General features: G+C 53.3%; 2 protein-coding genes across 4 annotated transcripts; both read left to right on the plus strand.

Moving 5' to 3' along the window:
- The first annotated feature begins 349 nt into the window (after window positions 1-349).
- DNAJC22 (DnaJ heat shock protein family (Hsp40) member C22) lies at window positions 350-1,492 on the plus strand. The gene is made up of 2 exons (XM_062015337.1): window positions 350-1,138; window positions 1,313-1,492. The coding sequence occupies exons 1-2, from the start codon at window positions 350-352 to the stop codon at window positions 1,490-1,492; spliced, it is 969 nt and encodes a 322-aa protein (XP_061871321.1).
- Window positions 1,493-2,101: 609 nt separating this feature from the next.
- SPATS2 (spermatogenesis associated serine rich 2) lies at window positions 2,102-26,067 on the plus strand. Of its 3 annotated transcripts, none has more exons than XM_062015704.1 (13): window positions 2,102-2,187; window positions 8,712-9,025; window positions 14,551-14,630; window positions 14,912-15,020; window positions 15,890-15,939; window positions 17,077-17,335; window positions 17,575-17,787; window positions 18,903-19,038; window positions 23,574-23,632; window positions 24,219-24,328; window positions 24,595-24,697; window positions 24,981-25,168; window positions 25,274-26,067. In XM_062015704.1, the coding sequence occupies exons 2-13, from the start codon at window positions 9,001-9,003 to the stop codon at window positions 25,469-25,471; spliced, it is 1,530 nt and encodes a 509-aa protein (XP_061871688.1). In that variant the 5' UTR covers window positions 2,102-2,187; window positions 8,712-9,000; the 3' UTR covers window positions 25,472-26,067. The 3 variants fall into 3 exon arrangements, with proteins under 3 accessions (XP_061871688.1, XP_061871691.1, XP_061871689.1); XM_062015707.1 differs by having other exon boundaries at window positions 17,578-17,787; XM_062015705.1 differs by having other exon boundaries at window positions 2,145-2,232.
- Window positions 26,068-26,071: the final 4 nt, after the last annotated feature.

Below are 26,071 nucleotides of genomic sequence, written 5' to 3' on the forward strand. Positions count from 1 at the left end.
GTCTGGGGGGTTGCAGATGGGCTCACAGGACGAGTGGGCTCAAAGGGTGGGCTCAGAGGACCCTGGGTGGGCACACACTAGTCCTGTGTGGGTACAGGGAGTCCTAGATGGGGATACAGGGTGCTGGCGGCCAGATGGGCATGCAATAGCTCTGGGTGGGCATGTGGGACCCTGGGTGGGCAAACAGGTCACTGGAAGGGTCTGGCTTAGGAGGGACGGCGTGACCTGGGATCCCTGACTGTGCTGTTCATCCCATAGGGTGCCGGATGCCGGGGCTGTGCTGAGGCCTGCCGAGGCCGTGACCCCCAGGGTCAGCCCCACAGAGCCCCTCCCCACAGCTGGGGAGAGAATGGCCAAGCGGCTGCTGGTGGCCTACGGGCTGTGGGCGCTGGGGGGGCCGCTGGGGCTGCACCACATCTACCTGGGCCGGGACAGCCACGCGCTGCTCTGGATGCTGACACTGGGCGGCTTCGGTGCCGGGTGGCTCTGGGACTTCTGGCACCTCCCTGGCTGGGTGGCCGCTGCCAACGGGGCTGGGGCGCGCAGGGACCACAGTGGGCCTGTGCCAGCCCTCAGCCCCCTGCGCCTGGCGGGGCAGGTGGCTGTGGGGATGTATTTTGGACTGTTGGCAGCTCTGGGGCTGCCCTGGGTGCCAGCACTGCTGGCACAGCCCCTGGCCGTGGGGCTGGGGGTGCTGCTGGTATCCTCGGTGGGGGACCAGACAGCAGAGGCACCTGGCATCCTATCTGCAGCCTTCCTCACCTCCCTCGTCTTCCAGGGCCGGGTGCTGGCGGTGCTGCCCACCAGCCTGACCGCCAGCATCATCGCCCAGCGCCACCGGCGCTACAAGCCCCAGAGGATGCCTCGGGCCCGGCTGGCTGCCCGGCTCTACCACCTGGGGCTGGCATGTCTGGCCTTCACCGCCCCGCTCGCCTGCCGCGGGCTCTGCGGCGCCGCCGGGGTGCTGAGCACCCTCCTGGCTCTGCCCCGTGCTGCCGCCGAGCTGCTGCTCCTGCCCCTGCATGCTGGCTGGCTCCTGGCAGAGGTCCTGGGCTTGGCCAGGGGGTCACTGGTGCGGGACCACAGCGCTGGCTTCCATCCAAGCAGCTGGAGCGAGCGGCAGCAGCGGGCGTACAAGGTGCGGGATGCAGCGCCAGGGAGGGGGGGAGACGCTGCGGTGGGGGTGCTGGGGGAGGCAAACACCGTTTTTGGGGTCCCCTGCAGATGCTGAGGGCAAATGCAGCTCCGGGGAGGGGGGAAGCGCCTGGCAGGGTCCCTACAGCTCAATCCAGTGCACCCCTTTCACCCACAGGTGCTGGGCCTCCCAGCTGGCTCCTCTACAGAGGACGTGCACCGCAGCTACCGGGAGCTGGTGAAGCTTTGGCACCCGGACCACAACCGTCACCGGGCCGAGGAGGCTGAGAAGCGCTTCATCGAGCTGCAGGAGGCCTATGAGGAGCTGCTGGGGCCCAGGAGAGCGCCGGCGGGGTGACGTTGCCGGCGGGATGCATAAACACGAGGGTTCAGTCTCGCTGCGGCTTGTCCCGTCCTTCCATTCCCTCGGGTCGAGGGGAGCTGAGGCCGCGGGGCCGGGCCGGGCGGACTGGGGCCTCGAACCCGCGGCCTCGGCGCTCAGTTCAGCCTCGCCCCGCTCCGCCGGCCGAGGCCGAGCGCATTCGAGCGTTTCCGCGCAGGGCGGAGCCTCTCGGCAATTTCCGTCCACGTTCGGCGACCACGGCCCCGCCCCGCCCCGCCGAGGAGGCGGGGCTTCGGCAGCGCCGGATCCGATTGGCTGACGGCGGAGGTGGGTCCCGCCCTTCTCGCTCGGCGGAGGCGGGAGAGGGCGGGGCCTTTGCAGCGCAGTCGGACATACGCCTTCGCCATTGGCTGGCGGGATGCCGCCCTCCGCGCGCCCCGAGGCTCCACTCTGTCCTCTCACTGGCCAAGAGCGTTTGGCCCGGCCCTCGCGTCGCTTCTGATTGGCTACAGCCGAAGAAGGGCGGGCTGAGTCGGGCCTTCCTCGCCCTTTCATTGGCGAAGTCCTCTAGGGGGGCGGGCGCGGTGCGGCGATATCGCGCCGCCATTGGCCACCGAGTGGTAGCCGCGTTCTGATTGGCTGGTGCGGCCTGAGGGCTCCTGTCGGGCCGCGGCCCCCGCCCCCTCCCCGGTACATCGCGGCGGCCTGAGGTGAGGGGGGGGTCGGGGGGGGGCGAGCGGGTCCCGCCGCGGCCGGTGAGTGTGGGGCGGCCACGGGACGCGGGGCGGGCGCAGCCGGGGGCCGGGCCGGGCCGGGCCGGGGAAGCCGTGTGACGGTTGGGGAGGGCTGAGGGGCCTTGTGAGGGGAGGAGGGGGCGAGAGGGGCCTTGTGAGGGCAATCGGGGAGCTGAGGGGCCTGCTGGGGGGCGAGAGGGAGCCGAGGGGCCGAGTGTGGGGCGGGGAGGCTCTGCAGGGAAGAGAGCAGCCTCTGACCCTGCAGGAAGGGTCAGCAGCGGGGCTGCACGGGAAGGGGTTGCCCTGTGCGGGGCAGGCAGCGGCTGGGGAAGGAAAAGCGGCAGTGGTGGGCTGAGGGGCCTGGGCAGCGGGAAGGTGCCCCCGGCACAAGCTCCGGTCAAGGGCAGGGGGCGGGCAGAGCAGGCAGGCTGGGGAGGGGGCCTGCGGGTGGGGACAGGCGCTGGGGGCCCGTGGGGCGCTGCGAACGGGCTGGCGGCCTGGGCTGGACGGAGCCGTGGGACGGCAGGCTGGGCTGGGCTGGACAGAGCAGTGGGGTTTGCGTGGGGTAACAGCGGGAGCTCTTGAGGGGTGCAGGCAGCGGCTGTCTGCCGGGGCAGCCTGTGCTGAGCTGGGGCCGGCAGTCAGCAGCGTTAATACCTGGGTTATGCTGCAGCCGGTACGCGTCTGCAGCGCAGCAAACTCATTACTTCCACTCCCTGTCCTTCTTTCCACCTCCACCGTGTCTCTCCTCCTCTCCTGACCCGGCAGCTAACTCCCAGGGGCAGGAATCCGCGCTTATGTGCATGGAGATCTTGCTCTGTGGCCTGTGGTTGCTGTCATAGCACAACTAATTGACTAACGGGGGTGCTGAAAAACAGGATGGTTTGCAAAGAGAGCATGGGATTTCCCCCCCACGCCTCCACAGGGGTCTGCACATCCAAAACTTGACTCCCCACCCTTTACCCACTCAGGATTGTCTCCGCGAGAAAGCAAGCCAGCAATAAATCAGAAGGTGGCTTCTGCTGCCTGGCCTCCCATTCTTTTCCCTCCTGGGTGCTCAGAAGTGCTGTTCTTGTTCCGAGCTCGGTGATGGGCTTCCCATGCGAGCAGAGTGGCGGCAGCGGATCCGCAGAGGGAGCTCTTGCAGAGAAGTTGTGAAGCCACCTTCCCCGCAGGGACAAGACCTATGCCGCTCTGCCCTGGGAAGGAAGGCAAAGAACAGGGTTTTGTTGGGGAATGCTTTCTGGGGATGCTTTAATAGTTCCTCTGGTGTAATCATCCTCCAGTGCAAAGGGGTCAGATCAATTCTCTTGCAAAGCCGCTTGCCATCAGCGGGTCATCAGGGGAGCTGGAGATGCCGAAACAGAAACAAAAGCTTCTGTGTGGAGCCTTTGTTAATCGATGGGAGGTAGACTTAAAACAATCCACAGAAGATTCCCTGCAGACTACCTGGGGGCTCTTGCTGCCATGTCCCGCCTCAGCCTGACAACTATTTTCATCATTTTGGGCTTTTTCTGAGGGCTATTTTTCACTAACTCTGCACTGGGAAGGCTCTGGCTGCCAGGTCTTTGGTGTTACAGACCTTCAGGCCTTTTGCCACAAAAGTTGCAGGTAGAAGGTGCAGGGTGTTGTGCCGTTTGGCTCTGGGACTTTGTGCCACGTCATTTGGGTCTGTCTCACTCTCCCGCAGTCACACATTGCTGCTCGGGGCCTGGGTGTTGGTTTCCTCCGTTTTGGTGCTGTTAGGAGTGTGGCTGGCATGAGAGGTTTGACAGAAGCCAAAAGTACAGAGAGCTCCGTGCCTCAGGAAAGCAAAATGCGGTGTCTGATGTGAGAGTGTCTCACTTGGGCCGAATCCGTTTGCAGCGCTGTGTGAAGCGCCAGCAATCACACCCTGAGACTCCCAGTGCCTATCTGTCTGGAAAGGGAGTGTGGCAAGCCAGGGATCTTGTGCCAGTCCCCTCCTGAAGAACCCAAACCTCTGTGGTCTGCTCTTTTCTCCTAAATGTTTCTAAATGCGCTGGCTGGGGTTTTATGGCATCGTCAAAATAGACACAGGGCCGTTTTCTCACCTGCAATACCTGGTTTTACTTCTCTTTGCTGCAAAATGATACACAATTAGCCCATAAGAGGTAGATGTTTGAGAATAGCTAATGCCCAGGCGTGCTCTGCATAATGCATTTGGTGGAAGAACAATAAATGTGTGGATTTAAACAGAATATAGACAGCTAATTATCCCTGAGGTTAAATGTCCTGTTCCTTCCTCAGGAAATACTGGAAAAAAAACCCCAAAACCACTCTGCCTCAAACCCCGAGAGTGACAGTGAGAAACTTTTTTTTTTTTTAAGTCTTAAAGTGGTTCTTTATATTGTAAAATTTTATGATCATTCCTCTGACTCCATGCAAATGCTTGGCCAGGGTAGAGAAAGCCATTGCTTTGTGCAGGGGCTTTGGCTGTGGGCCCTTCCCAAACTCCTTTCCTCGCTGGGAGAGCTGTTGTTTAGAGGAAGGAGCTTCTGCAGACTGATTGTCTTGACGTGAAGAGAGGAGAAAAAGAAAAGCAGCCCCCAGGTTAGAGTCAGACTGTGCTGAGCAGTGTGCTTCCTGCCTTTTGGATATCTGGCTTTAATTAAAACCTTGCCCCAATGTGGGTCGTGGTCTGTTTTGGGGCAAAACTCGTATTTCTACGAACAGGAATGACTGAGGCATCCGTTAGACATGAAAAATGAACAGGTTTATGTTGGCCTGCTGTAACTTAACAGGTATTTGCTGAAAAAGCCTCTCAGCCTCTCAGGGTTTCAGCGTGGCGTGAATTCCCCAGGAATTCGAGTGAATTCCCTGGGGAGTTGGTGGAGGTTCCGGGGAAAATGAGACTGTTCTTGTGCTTCTGGCCAAAGAAATCTGACGTATCAGCACGTTCCTGTGCACAGTGGGCATGACAAACCCTCTACCCTCTCCTCCAAGTCATCTTCCTGGACAGGTAGAATGAGGTCCTGAATTTCTAGTGGATTTGTTGCTTTGGGAGTTTTTTGTTCAGGATGTGCTATGAAATTAATTCCCTCCTTGTGTGAGCACATTGCTGGGGGGGGTCCAGTGCTGTGGGTAAACATGTGGGTCCTCCGAGGTGCAAAATGGGTTTTTATTTGCAAATGATTATAAATTGCCAACAGGACGATTTATTGGACTGAACTGCCACCCCGTGTGCTCGCGGAGACAAGTGACTGACGCGCTCGATCAACAAGATTAAAATAGCTTGGTTAAGGGACTACTTAACTCAAAAGCCAATTAGCCAGATGCTGCTGCGTGGTGTGAATGATGCTGTGGCAGGGGCTGGGGCCGGCCATTGTGCCCAAAACAGTCGTAGTAAAAACCCTCCCAAGGAACAGATTCATGTCTTCTTCGGAACTCCACATTTCTCAGTGAAAGCATCTTCTTCTCACTAGTAAACAAACCCAGACACATTTCTCACTTTATCCTATTTTCCTTCAAATGGGGAGCTGCTGAGTTCCCAAAGTTTATTGCAGTAATCCCCCCAGCTGGAGCAGGGAACAGCACGGGTAGGGAATTCAGCGGTTGTTTCTTTTCCAACGTGCTGTCTGTAACATTCCAAACGCTTTTCCTCTTTATGGAATATGCTGATAGCCGTGTGTTTAACAGTAATGCTCATTTTCCAGCATGATTTGCAGAAGTTTTCATGTGGCAGCTCTGGGAGGAGTTTGGTTGCTCTGTCTGTGGCAGGAGGGTGCTGGTTTTCTGCAGGTTGTGTCTCTTCCTCCATCAGTTCTGTCATAACCTCAATGTTCAGTTTTAATCCTGCAGGTAGATTTCTTGATGATTTCTATTGCTGCTTTCCTCTTTCTACAGACACACACAGTGCCCTGTATAAAACTGATATTGCCCTCACCCGAAGGAGCTTGTTGCCTGCAACGGATTTATTTGAACTTGCGTTAAGTTTGTCTGTTTTACTGGTCTTGAAGTCTCTTCTTGGGATTTAAAAGCACTTGTATGTGTTTTACAGCCCCCTCGGTCTGTTTAAGTCTCTTGGCCAGCAGCCATGCTGGCGTCACCAGCTGATGTGCAGTAGGAGCCGCAGAGATGAAGGCAGGTCATGCAGCTGCCCAGGCCCTGGTTCTGACATGAGCCAGGGCTGTTGTGGAGTCTTACCACGGGGTTTATCGGCTGAGATATTAATTGCATCATCAAGGAGTAAAGATTTGCCATTCTATACTGTTCAGATATGTCAGTGTGGTTTTGTTTCTGGTCTGTTGTTTTAGTACTCTTACCACAGACTAATTCAGAACCTGCTGTATGTTTTTTGCTTTCCCCCCAAGACTTAATTACTGCTTATTTTCTTCCTTTGAAGTGGGTAAAAGTATATTTCTCGGGTGATAAGATGTCGTGGTTTTCAGGCTTTTGGAGGTTCCCTTATACCTTCTTTACTGGCAGTCTCTGTTCTTTACAGCTTGTCTCCAGCCTCTGTGAGGATAAGGTGTTCCTGTAGTTATTTGCTTGTTGGGAATGCGTGTGCAGAGATGGTTTTAAAGTGTTCCTTTGCTTCGTGAATCAAGTTTGAGACAACTCGAGGGAGCGCACGCAGAGTGCTCTCAGATGTGATGTTCAGGCTGCTGCCCGTACCTGTGTGTTTCCATGCTTCCTCTTGATTATTTGAAAAATGAAATTGCAAAGACAACTCTAAAGCACAGTTTGGGGGTAACTGTTTTGTTTGTTTGGTGTCAAGACCGAGCACTATTTGCCGAAGGCATTGGGCTCTGGTATCATAGGTCAGTGCGTGAGCACTTTCCTTCTCCGTTATCTGAAAGGCACGGGAGGTACCGGAGGCTGCCGGAGCGTTTCCTGGTCGCGGACACAAAGCAGTGAGGCGGGGAAGCGAAACCCGGGTGTAATCGTGCAAACGAAAGCACATCGGCTGCAGGGGCACGGCCGGCGGAGCTCGACCCGCCGGCGTCTCCAGGCGCGGAGCTCAGGGGCCGCGCGAGTCCCCGCACGGCAGCCTCGTCCTCGGCGAAATTCTCCAGCTTCTGCATTTCTGAGCGGAGTTTCAAATGCCACAGTTTGTATGAGGTGGTATTTAGTGCCTCGAGGCATCCAAACAGATGCGGGCGTTTAATTCAGAGGACTGGAGGAGGTCAGGCAGGAGGTGGTAACGACCTCTCATTTCAGGACTCTGTTTGCAGGTAAAACATTCTCTTGCTCTTTCTCGCGCAGTGAGCACTGGCTCTGTCTCAGATTTACGTTGCCGGGGTCGCCGGTTAGAAATAAGTTTTGAACTGCTGTGTAGCTGATAAAGCCTTATGATAGGAAACGTCTGTTTTTAAACCGGGACCCCGTTGGTGAAGCCCGGGGCAGCGTCCTGGGTTTGTGGCTGCATTCCTCAGGCTTGTAAACCTTATCCCTAAAAATAATCCCCACCCTCAGGGCAGACAGGAGTCAACTGCTCATTAATTCTGGGGCAAATCAGGCACATCTTTGTCAACGCTCTCATTTAATTTTCAAGAGCGAGTGTGTTTTCCTACACGGTACCTGGTGTCAACTGAAATATTGTGTGTCCCCAGTTAAGTACATATTGAAATGGCAATTTCTGTGGGTCTTCCCGCTCCATTGTGAACACAGCTTTGAGGTTTCTGTAATTGGGGCCAGATCCTTCCTCGGGCGAGGTGGCTTTGCATGCACGGAGGTCTCTATTGTTTCCTTACCTTGTGTATCCTGTTGTTCTTTGTTTAACCTGTCATCGCAGTTGATGTGGTGCCTACTGCTCCTGCCTTCCCGGCTCCTTAAATCAGGAGCGCCGGGAGCACAAGGCAAAAGCACACAGGCAATGCCACAGGGAGCTGCCCCTCGACGCAGGAGGTTTGTGTTTCCAGCTCTCTCAAAATCAGCAAAGAATTAACTTTAAGATTTCTGTGCTTTTGGGTGCTGGCAGCACAGTGAATTTTGCCTTCCCTGCGATGACGGTCGCGTTAAACATGAGAGATCCAAGAATCTGCATTGTCACCAAGTGCAGGGACTGTGCTGCTGGTCCACTTTGATGGCTCTGACATCCATAAATGCTGGCATTTCTGTAAATGTTTTTTTTTTAATGAGAGGCTCTAAACCTCCCAGGTTCTGGTGCTGGCGTGCAGGAGTGACGGTGGCTTGCAGTAACTTTGAATTAAGCCTGTTGAACTGTACCTAGTCTTTAGGGATCTTGCTGCTTTATATTTAATGTGGTTGGGTTTTGTTTCTTTTCCTGGGTACTTATCTCACACTTTTAAACAAAATAACATTTTTTACTCTTAAAAGGCCTGAGCAAGTTGGCTCTGAGAGGCTGGAGGCTCGGGGTATGCCTTGGTGTGTCTGCCTTGGTGTCGTGGTTTAGGCTCGGCCAGCAACGAAGCCCCACGCGGCCGGACTCGAGCCACAGCACTGGGCCAGTTCAGTAACAATTTTCTTATTTCCTTCCTTTTTATACATATTTTAAAATTTCCTTCTTTCTTTTTCAGATCCTGGAAAGACCAATAACCACTGCTGCAGTCGGGCTTTGTGACAAGAAGTTGCTTTTCAGAGGAAGGAGCTGGAGTGCTCCGCTGGCCTGTCAGCAGATTCCTGACAACTCCAGACCCCGTTTGCCCTCTCAGCTGGGATTTTACCTTCCTGAACCAGGTATCCTGCCTGTTCCCGCATTGATACGGGCCAGGGTGTGAATCCCAGCTGCTAACTGCCGTGCTCAAGGACCAGGACTCTGTTTTTTCCCCCTCTTGTGTTGCTACACGTCAGAGCAAACGCACTGAGATGTCTAGAAAGCAAAACACAAAAGGTAAGATGCTTGTGAACGTGATTTAATCAAATGTCAATAAACAACACTATTGATTCCAAAGTTATCAATTAGGGAAGGGGTTAATTGCTTTTGCTGTACTCCTTTCCAGGCTGCAGGTGTGACTTGACAGCTTATTGTCACTGTCTTGGTGACATCATATAACCTGTTGGGGTTTGTGACATTTTTAGTAGCATTTCAGTTGTCCAGCTGGACAGTTCTGGTTTCACCAGTTCCTGCACAATATTAATATTGCATCACCCTCCCAGTCAGACAACAGGAGGGGGAAAAAATTACGCAGTCATTGATGAGCTATGGAGCCAAACTCTTCAATTTTACTGGAGCCCCTGGTTGGTGCATGACTTCCCCTCACTGGGTATGGCTGGGGTGAATCTGAATGGTGTCTCGGTCTCTCATGGGATTAAGTCAACCGAGACTTAGTTCTAATCCTGTCAGCTCCTGTGGACACTGGGATTTTAGGGCAGGATTCTGTCCCGGGCTCACTTGCCCTCTCTGTGGCAAGTGTTTGCCAGGAACCCAGTTAAGAAACAAGCCACTGAATTGAGGCAGGGTGGCTCCTGCTCGGGATGCAATTCACACTAGATCTATTTAAACCTTTTCCCTTTGAGACAGGTACAGAAGGGCAACGAGGAGCTCTTTCCCTTACTTTATCTTCAGATATGCAGACTGGTTTTCTTTTCTCTGCCATCGAATTTTAAGTGGCTGTTCCAGCGTCAGGCCCCTCATTGCAGAGGGATCTTATTTGTTGCGTGTGAAACATTAATTCCAAAGTGTGTGTGTGGTGGGGGGAGAAGGGGGGATGAGCGTTATGGTTCTCTTTTTATTTGAACTGACTACTAATTAATAATTTAAGGTGACTGGGTTTGACAATTCATGTCCTCTACCTCAGGAGAAGAGCTTTTGTTCTCTGGAAGGTTTTTTTTTATCATTATTCCTAGCAGCTTTGGCACAGAAACGGTGTCTACCTGAGGAGCCTGGCTGCCCTCTGACAGCTAGATCCATACACGATTCAAAGCAATTAGTAACAGTTATGGAAATTATTGTACAGGATAATTTTGGAGTGGTTTTTAAAAGGCTGTGTTTGTATCCATGCTCTCGGAAGCCTCAGTACAAGTCATGAAGAAATCGACTTCTCTGATGCTGGAAACAGAGCCTGATGGTCGTTGGTGCTGAGTACATGTGGGGCTTGAAACACCCCTTGAAACAGCAGAAGAGAATTAATGGGGCTTGGTAAGGGTTAGAGAAATCTGTAGGAGACAACTGGGAGAAGACATGAGAAGCTGTTACTGTGAGGGAACTCGGGGTTTGGCAAATCCCCAGCAGCCGAAGGAGAAATCCGGCACAATCGCCGCTCCCGGTGCTGTTGGGCAGAGTGTGTCAGAGAGAGACCCCGCTGGGAAGCGCCAGCACATATTGGGTTCCTAAAGAGAAGTAAAAAGATCTTGAACATGAATATTTGACACGGACCAGGAATGCAGAGTAGGCTTTAATTCCCCCCGCCACCGGGGATATCGAATCCGCCCTGCTTTGTTAAGCAGGCTCATCTCCAGTCTGTGCCGCCGCGGCAGCCTGGACATAAGGGAAGGTGAGAGTTAAAGCTGCAGACTCTTCAGGCTGTGCCCTGTCCTGTTTGGGCTGTGATTGAATTTTCAATTACTACTTTTCTGCTGCTCTAGAATGTTAATGTAGTCAACAAATATTCTCCAGTCCTCTGTAAAGGAGTGTTCCTTGGCCAGGTAAGGAATGTCTGTCCAGTATCCCTGTCTTCCTAAAGGCAAACCCAACCCCCTTTGCAGTGTTACAAAGGGCTGGTGAGAAGTATTGAGAGAAAGGGAAGGAGACAGCTCTCTTTTTAATAATGCAGAAGTTTTGAAACCATGTCGGAAGCCCACCTGTTTCTTCTTAGAAGCACCACAGAACACAGAGGGGACATCTGAGCTATTCAGAAGGGTACTTTTAAGACTTGTGAAAACGTTTATGCAAAGTTTGGGCACAGGTTTGTGTTCTGCTCCTGAATATTCCTGTCTGTAAATAACTCTTTCCCCAAAAGATCTATGCCGAGGAGAAAACAGTTCATCCTGCAAACCAGTCCTGTGATTATCCCCGTCCAGGATCCTTCAGTGTGCATCCACGTCTCCTGCTTACGCTCATTTCTGCTTCAGTGTCTCCTATAAGGGATAATTTAGAAATTCAAAGGAAGAGTAGTCTTGCTGATGCCAGATCTCTAAGTAAATACTTCCCCAGAGTCTAGTAGGTGTGTTGGTTTGCTGCTGCTCTCTGAAGTCATCTTGGGTTCTTACTGTTCCTGCTTTTCCCACACACGAAGCATGTGTACCCCCTCTCCTCCCCCCTTCTGACTCGATTAATTGACTTGAGTGAAAGCAGCTACTGGGCTCAGGAACGGCTGGTGACCCCAGGATGCAAAGCAATCACATAAATCTTGTTTCCATTGGACATCAGACACGGTTTTAGGCATGCTGAAAAAAACAGCTCTTGGGTTCCTGCTCACTGGGGTACATGGAGGGGCCGTTTCACTTGGTGGAAAACTGCCCTACCTGTACTCAGGCAGCAAGCAGGGACAGAGATGGAGTGAGAACAGCCCAGGAACCCAACAAAGATTTTTCTTTGGGGGGAAGGAGGACTTAGGGTGGTGTGTGGTTGTGAGGTTTTTCCCCTTGGATCATGGTGAAAGTGTTTCTGTGTCTTTCTTTCTGATACCCATGAAATGCCTCAACATCTGCAAATCCAAGAATATTGATTCTAGCCCCAGTTTAGTCTTTGCTTCTCTCTAATTCGTGAGGAGAGAGCTTAGTGCTGGTACCTCTGTGCCTGTTAGCAGGAACTGCTCATACAGTGGAAGAATTTGTAAGGAGAAGCGTGAGGGCCATGAGGATGGATTTGGAGGGCTAAATGCACACACGTAATCTCACCCTACAGTGTCCTGCTGTGAGTTTGGCTGGGACAGGGGCTGTAGCTGTCAGGCTGGTGCTTTGCTTTCTTGGCTGTGTCTCCTGAAACTGCTCGTGGCTCAAAAGGAAGCTGGGACTCAGTGCGGCTCAGCCTGAAGGGGGAATGGTGGTCCCTGCTTCGACTTCCTCGAGGTGCTGGGTGTGAAGCTGTTCTCTCACGTGTGTCCCGGGAAGCAGAGCAGGCATTTGTTAGGTCTGCAGCTTTAATTCTTGCCTGTGGTTCATGCTGAAAGAGTAATTAGTGGAGTTACGGGAGGAGCTGACTGATGCTTGGTAAGGGTGGATTCTTCTGGCTTCATTAGCATTTCTGCTTAAGAGATGCTGTGTTGATTAGTCTGACAAATAGCACTGAAACCAAAAAGTGGCTGATTTGGGTTGAATGATTGCTTACCACCTCCTTTTTCTGGGGCATGACCAGAGAAGCAATTAAGACCATTGGCATTATCTCTGGGGTTCACCACATCAAACCAGGAGGGCAGTGCTGCCTCGTACGTGTTTTAACACAGCTGAGATCAGTCTGAGGGTCTGCCTGACTCGTCATGTCAGACACAACACGCCTCGTCTGAGCCTGGGCTTTGGGAAGGAGCTTTCCTTTCCCACAAGGCTGTTAATTCAAAACTCAAAGTCACCAGTGGCTGCCAGACTTCTGTCCCCACGGGCCTGAGTGCTTTACGTTCTGTCCCTCCTCGCAAATACCCACTGTCACAAGAGACCCAAGCGCCAGCAGCCCTTCTGGGGAGCGCTCGAGGGCAATATCAGATGTGCATGACGGAGTAGTCTTTGCATGCTGAAGATTCGAACACCAGGAGGAGTTGGGCTGCGGCAACTGGAAGATGGAGAAGCACCTCAGTGCTGATAGGCTCAGTCCTGGCTAAGGCCAAGCCCAGACAGAGATGTGGGAAAGGGACAGGATGGAGCAGCTGAAGATGTGCTACATGGGGGAGCTGAAGTTCATCTTTTCTGGCACCTGGGGTCCTTGGTGGCTGCTCTGCAATGAGCATTTTGAAAAAAGATTGCTATTTCAGCCTGGGTGATGGGAGTTTGGAAGCCATTTACAAGATTAAGGACTAGAAAGTCAGTGACTCAAACTTCTGTGAGCTCAGGAAACTTGAGGAAATCTTACTCATGGGGCTCAATCGGGTAAGGATGGTGCGAGGAAGGATTTAACCGTTCATCTGTAGCCTTAATAAGAGGCTGACCTTTCCATCATGTTCACAACTCTGTCACTGTATTTGGAGGCATCTCGGTTTAAATGCTACATCAATGTCTGGGAACTGCAGAAGTCAATGGTGTGTCTCCAAATCGCGTACGAGTTATTTAGAGGAGGTGAGGGAAAGAACGTGAATCAGCAGCTTGGTGCATCAGCTGAGCTAATGCACAAAGAGCAGTGACCGAGCGGGCGTCCCCTGGCCTGTGGGAAGTGTCCCTTCTCCTGGCAGTCCTCAAAGCCACCAGGCAGCAGGAGCCACCCCCCTGAGAGGCTTTGTGGAAGAGCTGGTTGTCTGGTGCTCCCCTGGCCCCACACAGAGCTTGAGGCATCAGAACACACACAGGCAAATGCCATCCTAGGAAGTCTGCTGGTGGCTTTGGGCACGGTGTGGCCTCCCTGGATGGGGATTGGTGATGCAGAGTAGGAGAGTGTAAAACCTTTGGCGTCGTGTTGCCAGTCCCTGCCTGAGGATGCGCGTTACCTACTGAAATATGGTTAAAATACCCTTTTGAAGCATGTCCTGTCGTAGTGAAACACATCTATGAACAGCTTTACCCTTTTTCTTTAGTAAACCTGAAATTTAGCCTGCTCAGAGCTTTGGTGGGAGAGCTGAGCACTCACCTGTGATGCCAAGCGCTCATGAGGATCTCTCAGTGACATGCTAGGGCCTGCAGATTTATGTGACCTTTGTTCGCTGGCGGGGAGCAGACCTATTGGTGATGGCTGCCTCAATTATGGGTCTCTTTTGGAAGGTATAAGCATTACCTTGGAGATCGTAGCTGGCAGGGAACACAAGCTGCTGGATCTTCAAACCCATTTATCAGTCTGCTTGCCATTTGTATCTCTAGGTGGAGGAAATTGTTCACCCGCTTCTGTAAGGCTCCAGTGCTTTTCTTAACTCTTTATTGCTGGACTGAGTGCAGGGTGGACATGGAAGTGGGGGAGCGATATGATCTGGTCTGCTTCAGCCATCTCCCGTTTAGCACCAGCCCTGCTGGGGCTTGTGGGTTTGGTCCACGGTTGGTTGATTTAAACTGAGCCAGAGCTGAGGGGTGAATCGGCTTCTGGCATTCAGTGGCGGGCACTGGCTGGGTGGGTTCAGCTGGGGTTCTCTGGCTTGGGGCCTCGTCCGTTTCACTCTCAGCAGAGGTAACCCTCCGCCAGCCATCTGACAGAATTAGGTGGTGAACACCATACGTCTGCAGGATTTCAATTTTCTCCTTGGCAAAGTGACGACTCAGAGCTGACCTCTTGCTTCCCATCTTTCTAAACGTCTCTGGGTGCTTGTTGTTCAGAAGAGAGCTTCCCTCCCTCCTTTCTCTTCGCAGATCCGTCTGGGTTTATTTTTGATGTGCAGTCCAATACTGTGATGGCCCAAGGAGGAACCTTTGAAAACATGAAGGAGAAGGTAAATGTGTCTTCTGAGACTTTAACTCACCACATGCCACAGGAGAGCTCGTGAATGCTCTGTCTTCATCTCCTCTCTGAGGTGAAATATGTTTCTGTCTGGGAGCTAACTGTGGCTCTGTCAAAAGCAAAATTTTATTCAGGCTAAATCATCCTGGCACATTAAAGTTTTATAAGGAAGTCATTGGTTACAGCGTTCAGGCTGCTTGTGGAAGGGCTGCTGTAGGCTCTGCAAGGGATAAAGCAAGTGCTTCACCTGCTACCCTGTGCTCTGCCCTCCAGATCAGCGCTGTGCGAGCCATAGTCCCCAACAGGAGCAACAACGAGATTGTCCTTGTGCTGCAGCATTTTGACAACTGCGTGGACAAAACAGTGCAGGCCTTTATGGAAGGTAAATGTGGCTGGTTTCCTGGCAGGGTTTATGGCCCCCTTCAGAAGCTGCAGTAGCCTTTGTGCAGGAAGGGCTGTGTGCAGGGGATGCCCTGGAAGCAGGAGCTCCCGTAGCTTCTTGTCACATCCGAGTGCAGGCTCCATCCACAAAGATAACCATGGTTCTCTTCCCAAGTTGTTTGCCCAGCTAGGGCTGAAGGCAGAGATAAGTATTTGATAGCTCTTTAGATAAGGGAGGTTTGATAATGACAGAAGCTCTTGTTCATGTGTACAAAGCCGGGAGTGTCTTCAGCTTCAAGAGTTGCTGTTTGTACTTTGAGACCTGGCTCACAGGTCTCCCTGTGGGTCTGGCTGGCACACTGCATGAGATGGATTTTCTGACTTTGGGGAAACGGGCTGTTGCTGGTGACAGTGGCTGTCGCTTTGCAGCTCCTCTTTCCACACTGGCCACCACTGACAGCTGCGCTTTGCCCCCAGCCTGCAGCAGGTATGACAGCTATTCCTCAGGCTGCGGGCGTCCTGACACCGCCAGTGTCTCTGGGGAGGGAGAGGAGGCAGCAGATACCTGACCTGAATGCAACCTCTGAGTCCAGAGAGTGCTCCCACAGGGTTCCAAGTACCCAAACCTGTAGTAGCACAGAGCCAAAGAGAAGGGGTTTTTCCTTTCTTTCTTTCCTGAGAGCTGGCCCCGTGTTGTAAGGGAGCAGTCCTGGTCATCAGAGCCTTCCCAAAGCAAAAATGAAACTGATGCTTTTATTACCTCCACCAAGAGAACTGAAACTTAGCTGCAGGAGGTGTTACAGCTGGCTGCGGGTGTGGGGCCTGGGCAGGAGCCAGAGTGGGTGCCTCCTCCACTGCCTTTTGTTACAGGCAATGCCAGTGAAGTGCTGAAAGAATGGACCATAACAGGCAAAAAAAAGGTAATGCTTTTTAAGTACACTGTGTTAAGGCATTTGTCACTTTATTTTGAGGAGTCAGGCCTCAGAGAACTGTAGGCATTTCTCCTGATTTAGGTGTGAAAAGAAACCAGAGAGCAAATGTGCATGTTGTTGTTGGCAGAACTGATGCATGGAGATAATCGCTGGGGTATCACTGCCCAGGGCTGTGATTTACATGGTGACTTCTGTGCAAGTTGTAAACATCACCTCTCACCACATTTGCATTTAATGTCATTGTCAGGCAATGACATTGTTGCATCCAAAGAAGCATCTGGGAAAAAAAGAACACAAAAAGGTTCTGGGCTTTCTGTCCTGCAGTTGCTTTGGTTCTGCTGACCCTCTGCAGGGCCCCAAATCCACGCACAGCCCCGCACTGAAGTAAATCTTTATCAGGTCCCTTTATTTCGACAGAGCTCTGTAATTCACTGTTCAGATAGTCATGCTGTTCCATTTTTCATCGGTAACCTTTGGAGCTGAACAGCCGCGTTTAATGCTGAGCTCTGTGGAAATACATTTCTTTGTCACGTCAGCTTTCTCAAGGGTTTTGCCTGGCTCTTTGCTCAGACCTCTGTGAAAGGGTTAAATCAAGATTTGCAAAGTTCCAGTACTTGATATTATAATATCTAAATCCACCAGGACTGGAATAAAGTCATAATTATTCAAAAGGACTCCTTTGAATAAGTGAAAAGCACTGGCACGAAATGGAGAGGGTACAATCGTGACTGAGTAGCCCTGTGGTGGGAAATGAGGGGAGTTTTAGCAGAGGCCCCTCGAAGCTGCACCCCCAGGAACACCCACTGGTGCTGTGGGTCACAGACGCAGGCCTCGACCCTGCTGCCCATCCCTTGTGCACCCTTCAGCCGATAACTATTGCTCTTGTTGGCACAGGGCTGGGGGGAGGATAATGTATTCACGCCTCATTAATGCCACGATATCTGTCCTCATTGTTGAATCAATCCCTCCTACTGTTAATAGGATCAACAGCCAGGCTGGCTGAAAAAAAAGCATTTAATTCAGCTACTTTCAGTCAGTAAGCATAAGCTTAATTTTCCCTTCAGGAATTAAGCTTAACCTGGGTTTTTTTCCCCCTCCTTTGTGGTGTGGATGCCTAATCCGTAGAACAAGAAGAAGAAAACCAAACCGAAACCGCAAGCGGAGTCGAGCCCTGGCCTCCCAGACCCTGGGAAATTGGTGTCCACTGAAGAGGAGCAGTCGGCACACTCGGAGAAGGGGGGAATTAACGGTTTCCATGTCAACGGCTGTGCCCACGACACGGAGTCTGTGGACTCGCTCAGCGAAGGTTTGGACGCACTTTCAATTGATGCCAGAGAGCTGGAGGATTGCGAGGCCGCGGCGCCAGACATGCCTGATAGAACAGGTTAGTCTCTGTGAGGTAGCACAAGAGACGGGCACCGAGCATTTGAAAAGCTGCCTCCTGCTTTTTTTGTGTCCCTCCTTTGTTTTGGGTCAGCTTTGAGTGCTGATTTGTGTGGATGGCTCTTCAGGAAAGAGCAGCTCACCTTGATCTCTGGCTTTTTGGCTGGTGGTGGTAAAGAGGCAGTCAGCGTTCTGCCGTCCTCTCTGCGTTCCGCTTTAAACGAGTGTGCTTTTCTACAGCAGTGCCTGAACTAGCGAATGGAATAGCAGACTTTGACACAAAATCGCTCATCATGCATCCTTCCCAGAGCCCTTCATCTCTCAGACAGCGGCCTGAGCACAGGAGCACTAGCAGGTCTCTGTCCAGATCAGCAGCCAGCAATTCAACTGCTGCCTCCCTGTCTGTGGCGCGGCTGGAAGATGTTCCTGTCTCACCTGCAAACAAGAAGCTGGGTAAGGGCCTGAGGGTCTGTGTGCCCCACTGTGTCAGAGCAGCTTGCTGCTGGCCAAGTTCTCACTGCTGCTTCTGCACTGTCTCTGACAGACATGCTGGACTTTGATTTTAATGTGAACTAACATCCTTCTTCATATCTGGCCAGTAACTTGCACTCTGCTCCTCCTCTCCCCTACACCCAGCAGGAATCTTGACAGCAGTTCAGATGTAGTGCCTGGAGCAGCAAACCTAAATGTGTTAGAGAGGCCGGGGAGGACGGAGTCAGTCTCACTGCATACGTTTAGCCCATTCTTCTGTGGCTAAAAGCTCCATCACGGAGCCTTTAGGTTGTTTCTCATCTTTTGTGAGAATTTGTCAAAGGGCCAGAAGTTCAGACCAGTCCCGTTACAAGAACTGACAGCTGCTTTCTACTGCATTTGGGGTTGTTTTTTGCCTCTTCCATGTGCTTTCTCCACAGCTGAGTTCTCACAATAACAAGTGGGAACAGGAGAGCCCTCAGAGCCTCCAAAGTGATCGCAGTTATTGTACTTGGCTTAGGGAGAGGAGGTGGTGGTAGTTCACCTCCTTGCTGCATGGGAAGGTGCAGGGAGCAGCTGTTAATCTCACTTGGCAGGGGGCAACCGCGCTCCAGCGAGCTCCAGGGAGTGTAGGCAAAGTGATGGACCTTGCTGGCAAGCTGAGCCTTGGCAGCCATAACCAATCCCATCAGCTCCTGATTTGAGGAAATAGCCTTAGTTTTAGTTTCTGAGATAATTCCTTTTCCCAGGAAGAGTAATTTCCTATCACTTAGGGACGTGGCGTGTTGGTCTTTGGAGGAGACTGCACTTCCCTGGTCTGCAGTCCCTAGCACAAAAGCCACTCAGAGATGCATTTGGTTTCTCTCATGTATTTGACAATGTGGAGGGACATCCTACAAGCCTCTGGAAAACCTTCCTTGATAAGAAAATCTCCCTATGCTGAGCCTTGTGCCTCTGTAATGGGTAAGGGAAAGAAAAATTTAAAACCAAGCAGGGTTTTAAAATAAGGGTGAAAGCCATCTCTAGATTTATCCCTGCTGGGAGGATTTAGCACTGTGATTGACATGGCTGTTTGAGTTCACTCTGTCTCTTGGTAGGTTCTAATATTGAAAAGTCAGTGAAGGATCTGCAGCGCTGCACCGTGTCGCTGGCTCGGTACCGGGTTGTGGTGAAGGAGGAAATGGACGCTTCCATTAAGAAGATGAAGCAGGTCTTTGCTGAGCTGCAGAGTTGGTGAGTTACCTGTGGTAGCAGATCCAGGCGTTGAGGCAACGTTTGCAGTAAGACTTGAGCTTTCCAGGCAAGTGAATGACTCGCTGTGTTTGCCCCAGAGCTGCTTGGTGGCGTCGAGGAGGCCCCTGAGTCATAACGAGGGAACTCAAGGCCTGGACTGTGCAAGGCCCAGCTTTGAGCTGCCGTCCCACAGTTTATGGACTGTGCAAGGCCTTAGTTGTGCCCATCGAGGGTCTTTGATGATCTGTGGCTCTGTGACTGTACAAGACTGTTGTCCTGACCATCATAAAGTCATTTTAGATGCAGGTAATGTGAGGAGCCAGCCAGGGAACATACTGTCAGTGAGGTGCTGATGTTGGCTGTGCCTGAGAGAGGAGCGTGGGCAGCTCGGGGCACAGCACTGCCTGTCCTTGAGAAATAAACATTCCTATCTCAAATCTTCAAAATCTGGTTTAATATGAGGTTGGATCCTGTTGAAGGTTTAAGTACACATGAGAGATCATCCTGTGCAGCACCGCTGCCTCCATTTGAAGCCAAACTTTGGATACTGTGCGTGATGTTCCTTACGAGTGTAGTCGAGTCTTGTTTTAATGAACATCTTTATTGGTTTGGATAAGTGCTTGAAGGTGATATTCCAACAGGCCTAACACCAGATATGCTCGACTGATTGCCTCTGTTACAGAGAAGTTGTTCTTGACTAGACAAATACGATTGCTTTTGGTAAAGAAATATTCAGAAGAGACTGCACAGGGAGTTCTTTCTCCTTGCCTGAAGTGAGTAACGTTTGACAAGGAACTAAAATGCTGCTATCGCATGGAAGGATTAAAGCAGATATTTGTCAGACTTGCAAATCTGTGTCAGAAGCTGTCTGCATCTGAACACTGTCTGTGGCCTCCAAGGCAGGAGTGTTTAGTGGTCATGATGCAGAGGGCTGTGATCTGAAGCCCTGTAGCAGCTTCATTTGTTCAGGGCAGACTTTTCCTTGTGTTTGTACTTGTGTTGAACTTTGTTGCCAGGAATTGCTCTCCTGAAGTGAGTGAAACTCTGTCCTGTGCTTAAATTCATGTGCTTATAATGACAAAAGTGTTCATGGATGAGTGTTAAACTTACCTGAGGAGGCCAGACTGAACTGCAGAGAGAGGGTTGAGGGTGTCCCTGTGCCCTGAACTGCATTTTGTGCCAAGAGTTGTGATCTCTGAGCTGGAGCTGGAGCTCCCAGCACCTACCATCGTTTGGAAGAGCTGCAAAGTAAGCAGGGGATTGAACCTGGTGATGGCTGAGGGAGCCCTGATGCAAGTTTGCTTGTATGAACACCAGTTCTTACATTGGTGGCGGATTTGTCTGCTGAGCCAATACCGATCCCTATTCAGTGCTGCACTGTGAACAGCAGCTTTTTGTTGTTGAGTGGTTTCTGTCCGCCCCTCTCTACAGTTACAACACCTGTGAAAATCTCTCCCTGGTATGGAGGAATGTTCCCCTCTGGGCCAGCCTGTGTGGTTCCGTGTGGAACCCCTCACCCTGTGACTGACGCCACAAAACTCCTGTGTCACGTTCACAAAGGTCAAAGACATGTGTCCGGTGCCGTGGCGCTGCCTGAGCCCAACAGGCCGCGCGGTTCCGTGTCGGGGAGGTGAGTGCCGGCCTGGAACGGGGCCACCGGGAGCCTCCCTCGGCAAACGCCAGCACAGGAGCTGCCCAGCAGCGTGCCAGGGCTGCAGCCGCGGGCCTTTGGCTCTGCAGGAAGAGATTTGCTTTCCTTTTCCCCAGAGTGACGCAATTGCCTGTGAGGTGAGGTGTAAATTGGACCTACACGGGGCTTTTTGTGCTGGTTTGTTTTGGTTTTGTTTTCCCCAACTCCCTTAAGGACCTAGAGAATAATTAGTGCATCTTTAAATCCTACAGCACAAGGCAGGATCTGGTAGTTAAATCCTCTTGCTGAACTGCCTCTCCAGCTCTCTACCAAAAGCCTGTCTGGCTTTCTACCAAAGGAAAACCTGATTTGAAAACAGGTTTGTTCAACTGAAACAGGATATTTAAGCAGCAAAGCTTGGGCTGGTTTGTTTGACTTCTGCCTGTCAGGGCTGCCCTTCGGATGTCCTTTTAACCAGTGAGGCTCCCCAGAGTTCCTGACCTTCATCTTCTCCACTAGACAACTTGCTCATATTAGAGCTGTGCTCTGTAGGTAGATGAGGGTGAGGAAGGAGACTTTCATGCTCAGCATTATTTCATCTCCAGCAGTTACCAGTTTATCTGCTTCTCCCCTTTTCTTTCCTGTGCACTTCTTGACTGTCCTTCCATAAAGCCCAGCCTGGCCGTCAGGGGCAGATGTACTCCCAGTCCTGTGTGGGATCTCGTCCCAACACAGAGCAGTTGAAGGCATGTGTGTTCCGAACAGGTCTGGCAGAAGGAAGGAGTCTGCTGGACGAGAAGCTGTGTAGGATGGAGGAGCAGCGGGGTCTGATCTGAGTCACTCATCAGGCAAACCTCAGGCAAAGCCGCTTGACCTCTGCTCCTCAGCCAGCCCAACTGTAAAATTGGGTAAAGGACTCCAGCTGAGCTCTGCTGAGTAAATTAAATTACAAAGGGACGCTGGCCGTGCTCTGTGCCAAGGTACGTGCGTGTGTGCCTGCAGCCTGGCAGAAGGAGCCCCAAACAACCCCAATAAAGCGGGTGGTGGCTCTGCCAGGGCTGGGCGTGTGTCGGTGCGTTCGGGAGGAGGCACGGGGTGAGGTGCAGCACGACCTGGTTCTCCAGCACCAGAGCTGCGAGGCTTTTCCTGCACTTGAACTAATCATTAAGGCCGCCTTCATGCCCGTATCTCTGCAGGCTCTGAGGGATTCCTGCTGCTGATGTTGCTCGGGGCAGAAGGCAGCTGGGGCATCTCCCTCTGCCCTGCCCATGGGTGCTGCAGAGCTGGGCTGAGCTGCTCTGGGGATGGCTGGGAACAAGGTGAAGTCTTATTAGCGTAGCTTTTGACACGCGTCGTTGTATCCGTGCGCTGGGCTGTGAGTGCCTGACCTGGATCAGGCCCCTGCTGTGCTGCGAGCAGAAACAATTCCTGCCCTGGAAAGGCAGATGGACAGAGCGATAAATCAACAGAAGAAGCCAAATGTCAAAGCTGCTGTTCAGAGGGAATTGTTTAAATTGATCTTGCCTCAACCCTCTCTGACATGCAGAGGAGCGGGAGCAGCGGGTTGAGTTTGCATTTCAGATGCTCTGTGGTTTCCCTTTCAGAGGGTTGGTAAAATAAATATTCTTCCCCTTTTCAAGCAAACCTTTCTCCCTAAAATAAAAGCCTGTGGTCGGCGTTGGAGGGCTGACCTTGCTCGTGCCTGTGCTGCGAGGATCTTACAGCTAACGTGCGAGAAGAAGACTCTGCTTTCCCGTTTAGAGAGCAGAAACCGAAATCAACCCTATTAATAGGGGGATGTCGGAGGCAGGTTGTGCCGGCAGCAGCTGAGGGAAGGGGAGCTGCAGCCGTGCAGGGCTGAGGTGCAGCTTAGAGGAGAGCACAAAAGCAGCATTTCCAGGGAGGGCATCTGGATTCCTTACGGTGAAGGGCAGAGCTGCCAGCGGTACCTGGCCCTGACCGGGATGGCAGGACCTATTTCCTCTCCTGCTTCCACTCTGCAGCCTGCACAGAGCCCTCTGCACAGCCAGAGAGCTGCGGTTGCGGGGAGCTCCCCGTCTGCTCTGCCTCAGCGAGGGTGCTTGGTAACCAGAACTGGCTAAATTTGGCCATCCTGGAGCTTGGGGTTCTGCTTGCATAAGGGCTGTGGCCGTGGTGCCCGGGGGAATTGCGGTCTCATGGCAACAGAGGCTGGAGCCTCCTGGCAAGCGAGATGCTTTGCTCTGACCCGCTCAGGTGTTGTTCCCCCCGTGGCTCCCGGCCCATGGACCCATGTGGCTCTGGGTGACGTCGGTGGCCACGTCCTCGTACCTGCTGCAGCATGAGGAAGGGGGCACAGGCTCTGTGGGGGTCCTGCAGCCCTGTGGGGATTGGGAAGTGTCAGAGAGCACCAGAGGTGAGGTTTCCAGACTAGTAGGGCCAATTTGGTTGGTTTAATTAAGCTAATGAGGATTTAAGAGCAAAACGATGCTGTTGTGGGATGGTGCCTCGATGTCTGGCCTGTGGCAGCTCTTCCTGCCCCACTGCTCCCCAGTTGCATATTTTGAGTGACCCTGTAAAACCTCATGCCCTCGTTTCCTTTGGTGCCAAAGTCCATCGGAGCACAGCCTCCCCCAGCGCTGCTGCTCCCTGGCCCCTTGCCGAGGTGACTCCGACTTTCTCGGGAGGATGGTGGCCACGTACCCAGCGGCTCCCCTCCGTGCTGGCCCCAGCCTTGGCAAGTTGAAGGCCAGCGAGGGCCAGCGCAGCTCCTGGGCTCAAAGAACAAAAGCCGTGGTTCACGCGGTGGGTCCCTGCTGCCACCTGGCGGCCTCGGCCCCAGCCCTGCCGCCCTCCCTGTGCTGAGAGACTCTTCTCTTTGTTTAATACTAAACCACTTCTTTTTCTGCTCTGTTTTTCCCCCCAGCCTTATGGATCGTGAGGTGGCATTGCTGGCCGAAATGGACAAAGTGAAAGCAGAAGCGAGTAAGGCTCGTTCCTGACACGGTGCCCAAGGAGCCAGCCCTCTCCCAGAAGCAGATTCCTGTGACTGAACCTCCTGTTCCTACATTCGTGGCTCCCTACCCAGAGAAAACTTGCCCTGTGGCTCCAGTTAGCCATGCAGAGCGTGACTAGGTTGTGATTGCTGCCAGGCACAGTTGGCAGGCTGCTGCTCTGTGCCCACGGCAGCGGGTGGCAGATAAACCTCATGCATTCCTGAAAAGCTCCACGTTGCTGGGCAGGCAAGAGGGCTTTCTCAGCGAGCCTAGTGCACGTGGGAGCTGACCCACGGGAACACCCACAGCAGCAGCAGTGAGCCCCGCTGTTTAGGGGGTGGCATGGAAGCAGTCAGCTGCAGCCTGCAGCCAAGCTGCTCCCAAAGCTGTGCGCTGTGCCCCCCCGTCTGGTAGCTCAGGTTCAGCTCTGTGCCCGGAGATGTAAATTGCTGCAGGAGGGAGCGAGCACAGGGGGGCTGTCTGGGGGAACCTCTTGTTTACCAGGCTGGGGCTCTTTACCTCTGTGTGGGCTGGTTTGGGATCGATGCTGCCTAAGCTGGGGTCTGTGTTTTCAGTGGAAATTCTGGTCAGCCGCCAGAAGAAGGCAGAAGCCCTGAAGAAGATGACTGATGTGGCAGTGCGGATGTCAGAGGAGCAGCTGGTCGAGCTCAGAGCTGACATAAAGGTGAGGTTTTCACTCTGCTTCCATCTAATCCAGCCTCGTCCCAGTCTCACCCAAACCTGGCGCTGCAGGAACGACCCTTCCCCAGACCCCTTCCTTCCAGACCCTGGTCTCTTCATGCAACTTCATGCTCTTGGAGTTGTTTCTGTGGTCCTTTACTCCCACTCGCACCCCCTGGCTCAGCGAGCTCTGTGTTTGCAGCCTTGGCTTCAGTAGGCAGCTGACTGTCACACAGCTCTTCAGCTCTTTGTTTTGCTCTTTCCCTGCAGCACTTCGTGAGCGAGCGGAAGTACGATGAGGACCTGGGCCGGGTGGCACGGTTCACCTGCGACCTTGAGGCTCTGAAGAAGAGCATTGCTGTGTTTGGCCAAGGTGAGCTGAAGGGAGCAGGGCTGCCTCTTCACCCCTTTGCCAGCCTTGCCGGCACCAAAACCCCTCACACGTATCCCAAAAGCGGATGACGGCGGCAGGACTGGGAGCCTGGGGCAATGGAGAGAGGAGCTGGGTCTCGCTGCTGCTGGGGCTGCTCCCACGACCTATGCCCTGGGGTGCTGGTCCCACTGGCCCTCGTAGCTGGGAACAGCCCCACTGTCCCCAGGTGGCACAGCCTGTCTGCCCCATGCAGATCAGACAGCTCGGGCTCTTTCTCTTCCAGTTTCCCATCCAAAGAACAGCTACTCCACGCGCTCACGGTGTGGCTCAGCCACGGCCGCAGCTCTGAGCCACCCCAGCGAGCCCCCGGCCCCCGCCTGTGCCACTGCCACCAGCCCCCCCTCAGCCAGCAGGAAGCCCCCCGAGGCAGCTACGGGAAGCACCAGTGGCCGCCCCCCGCAGCCCCGAGAGGTAACTGGGAGCTCACTGGGGTTGGAGCTTCTCCCCTCCCTGGCCCCCTTTGGCTGTCAGCGTGGAGCTGGTGCCAATTCAGAGTGGGTGTCTCTTCTCTTGCAGGGGAGCAGGAGAGCAGGAGGGGGGCCCCGGGGCCAGGGCCAGCGCCACATAGGCCCTTCCCCCTGCCACAGTACCGGCAACCGGCACCGGACCGGGACAGGCCCAGGACAGCCCCAGCCCCCAGGAACTGCGGCACAGCCCGGCCCCGAGACCCCGGGGCTGCCGCAGCGCAAGCCCCGGGCCAGGGCCAGCTCCTGAGGGCCGGGGGCCAACTCCTGGGGGCCCGGAGCCAGCTCCTGGGGGCTTGGGGCCAGCTCCTGCTCCTCCCAGGGTCCCAACGAAGGAAAGTTTACACTTCCCCTTTTCTGTGCCATTGTCTTTTTCCCCCTCCCCCTTCTCTTTGCCACCTTTGCCCCCCCAGCACTCCCCTCTCCCTCGCTGCAGCCCCCCAGCCCCATAGCTGCCGGGAGCGGCCGTGGCCTCCCGGCCCTCGCGCTGGCAGCGAGGCCCAGGGGGTGGGGGGACATGTGGATCCCCCCTCTTCTCTGCTCTTCTCTGGGTTTCATTTTATTTTGTGTTTATTCACCCTCCTTCCTCCCTAAATTAAACCACAGCAATAGCAATTAGCAGCAGCCTGCTGCCCCTTCATTAATGCTGGCGGCCAAGGGTCAGAGGGAAGGGCATTGCTGGGAGCTTCGGAACCCAGAGGGGTCCCTGCCTTTGCCCCCCTCTTTCCCCTTCTTCCATGGGGTTTTTCTCTCCCCTTTAACTGAATTTCCCCCACATTGGGTGAAGGAATTAAATAAATGAAACCCAGTTGCAAGCACCAGCCCTGTGCCTGGGTCCTGCCTGAACCAC

The sequence above is a fragment of the Colius striatus genome, chromosome 26, assembly GCF_028858725.1.
Source record: "Colius striatus isolate bColStr4 chromosome 26, bColStr4.1.hap1, whole genome shotgun sequence".
NCBI lineage: Eukaryota > Metazoa > Chordata > Aves > Coliiformes > Coliidae > Colius > Colius striatus.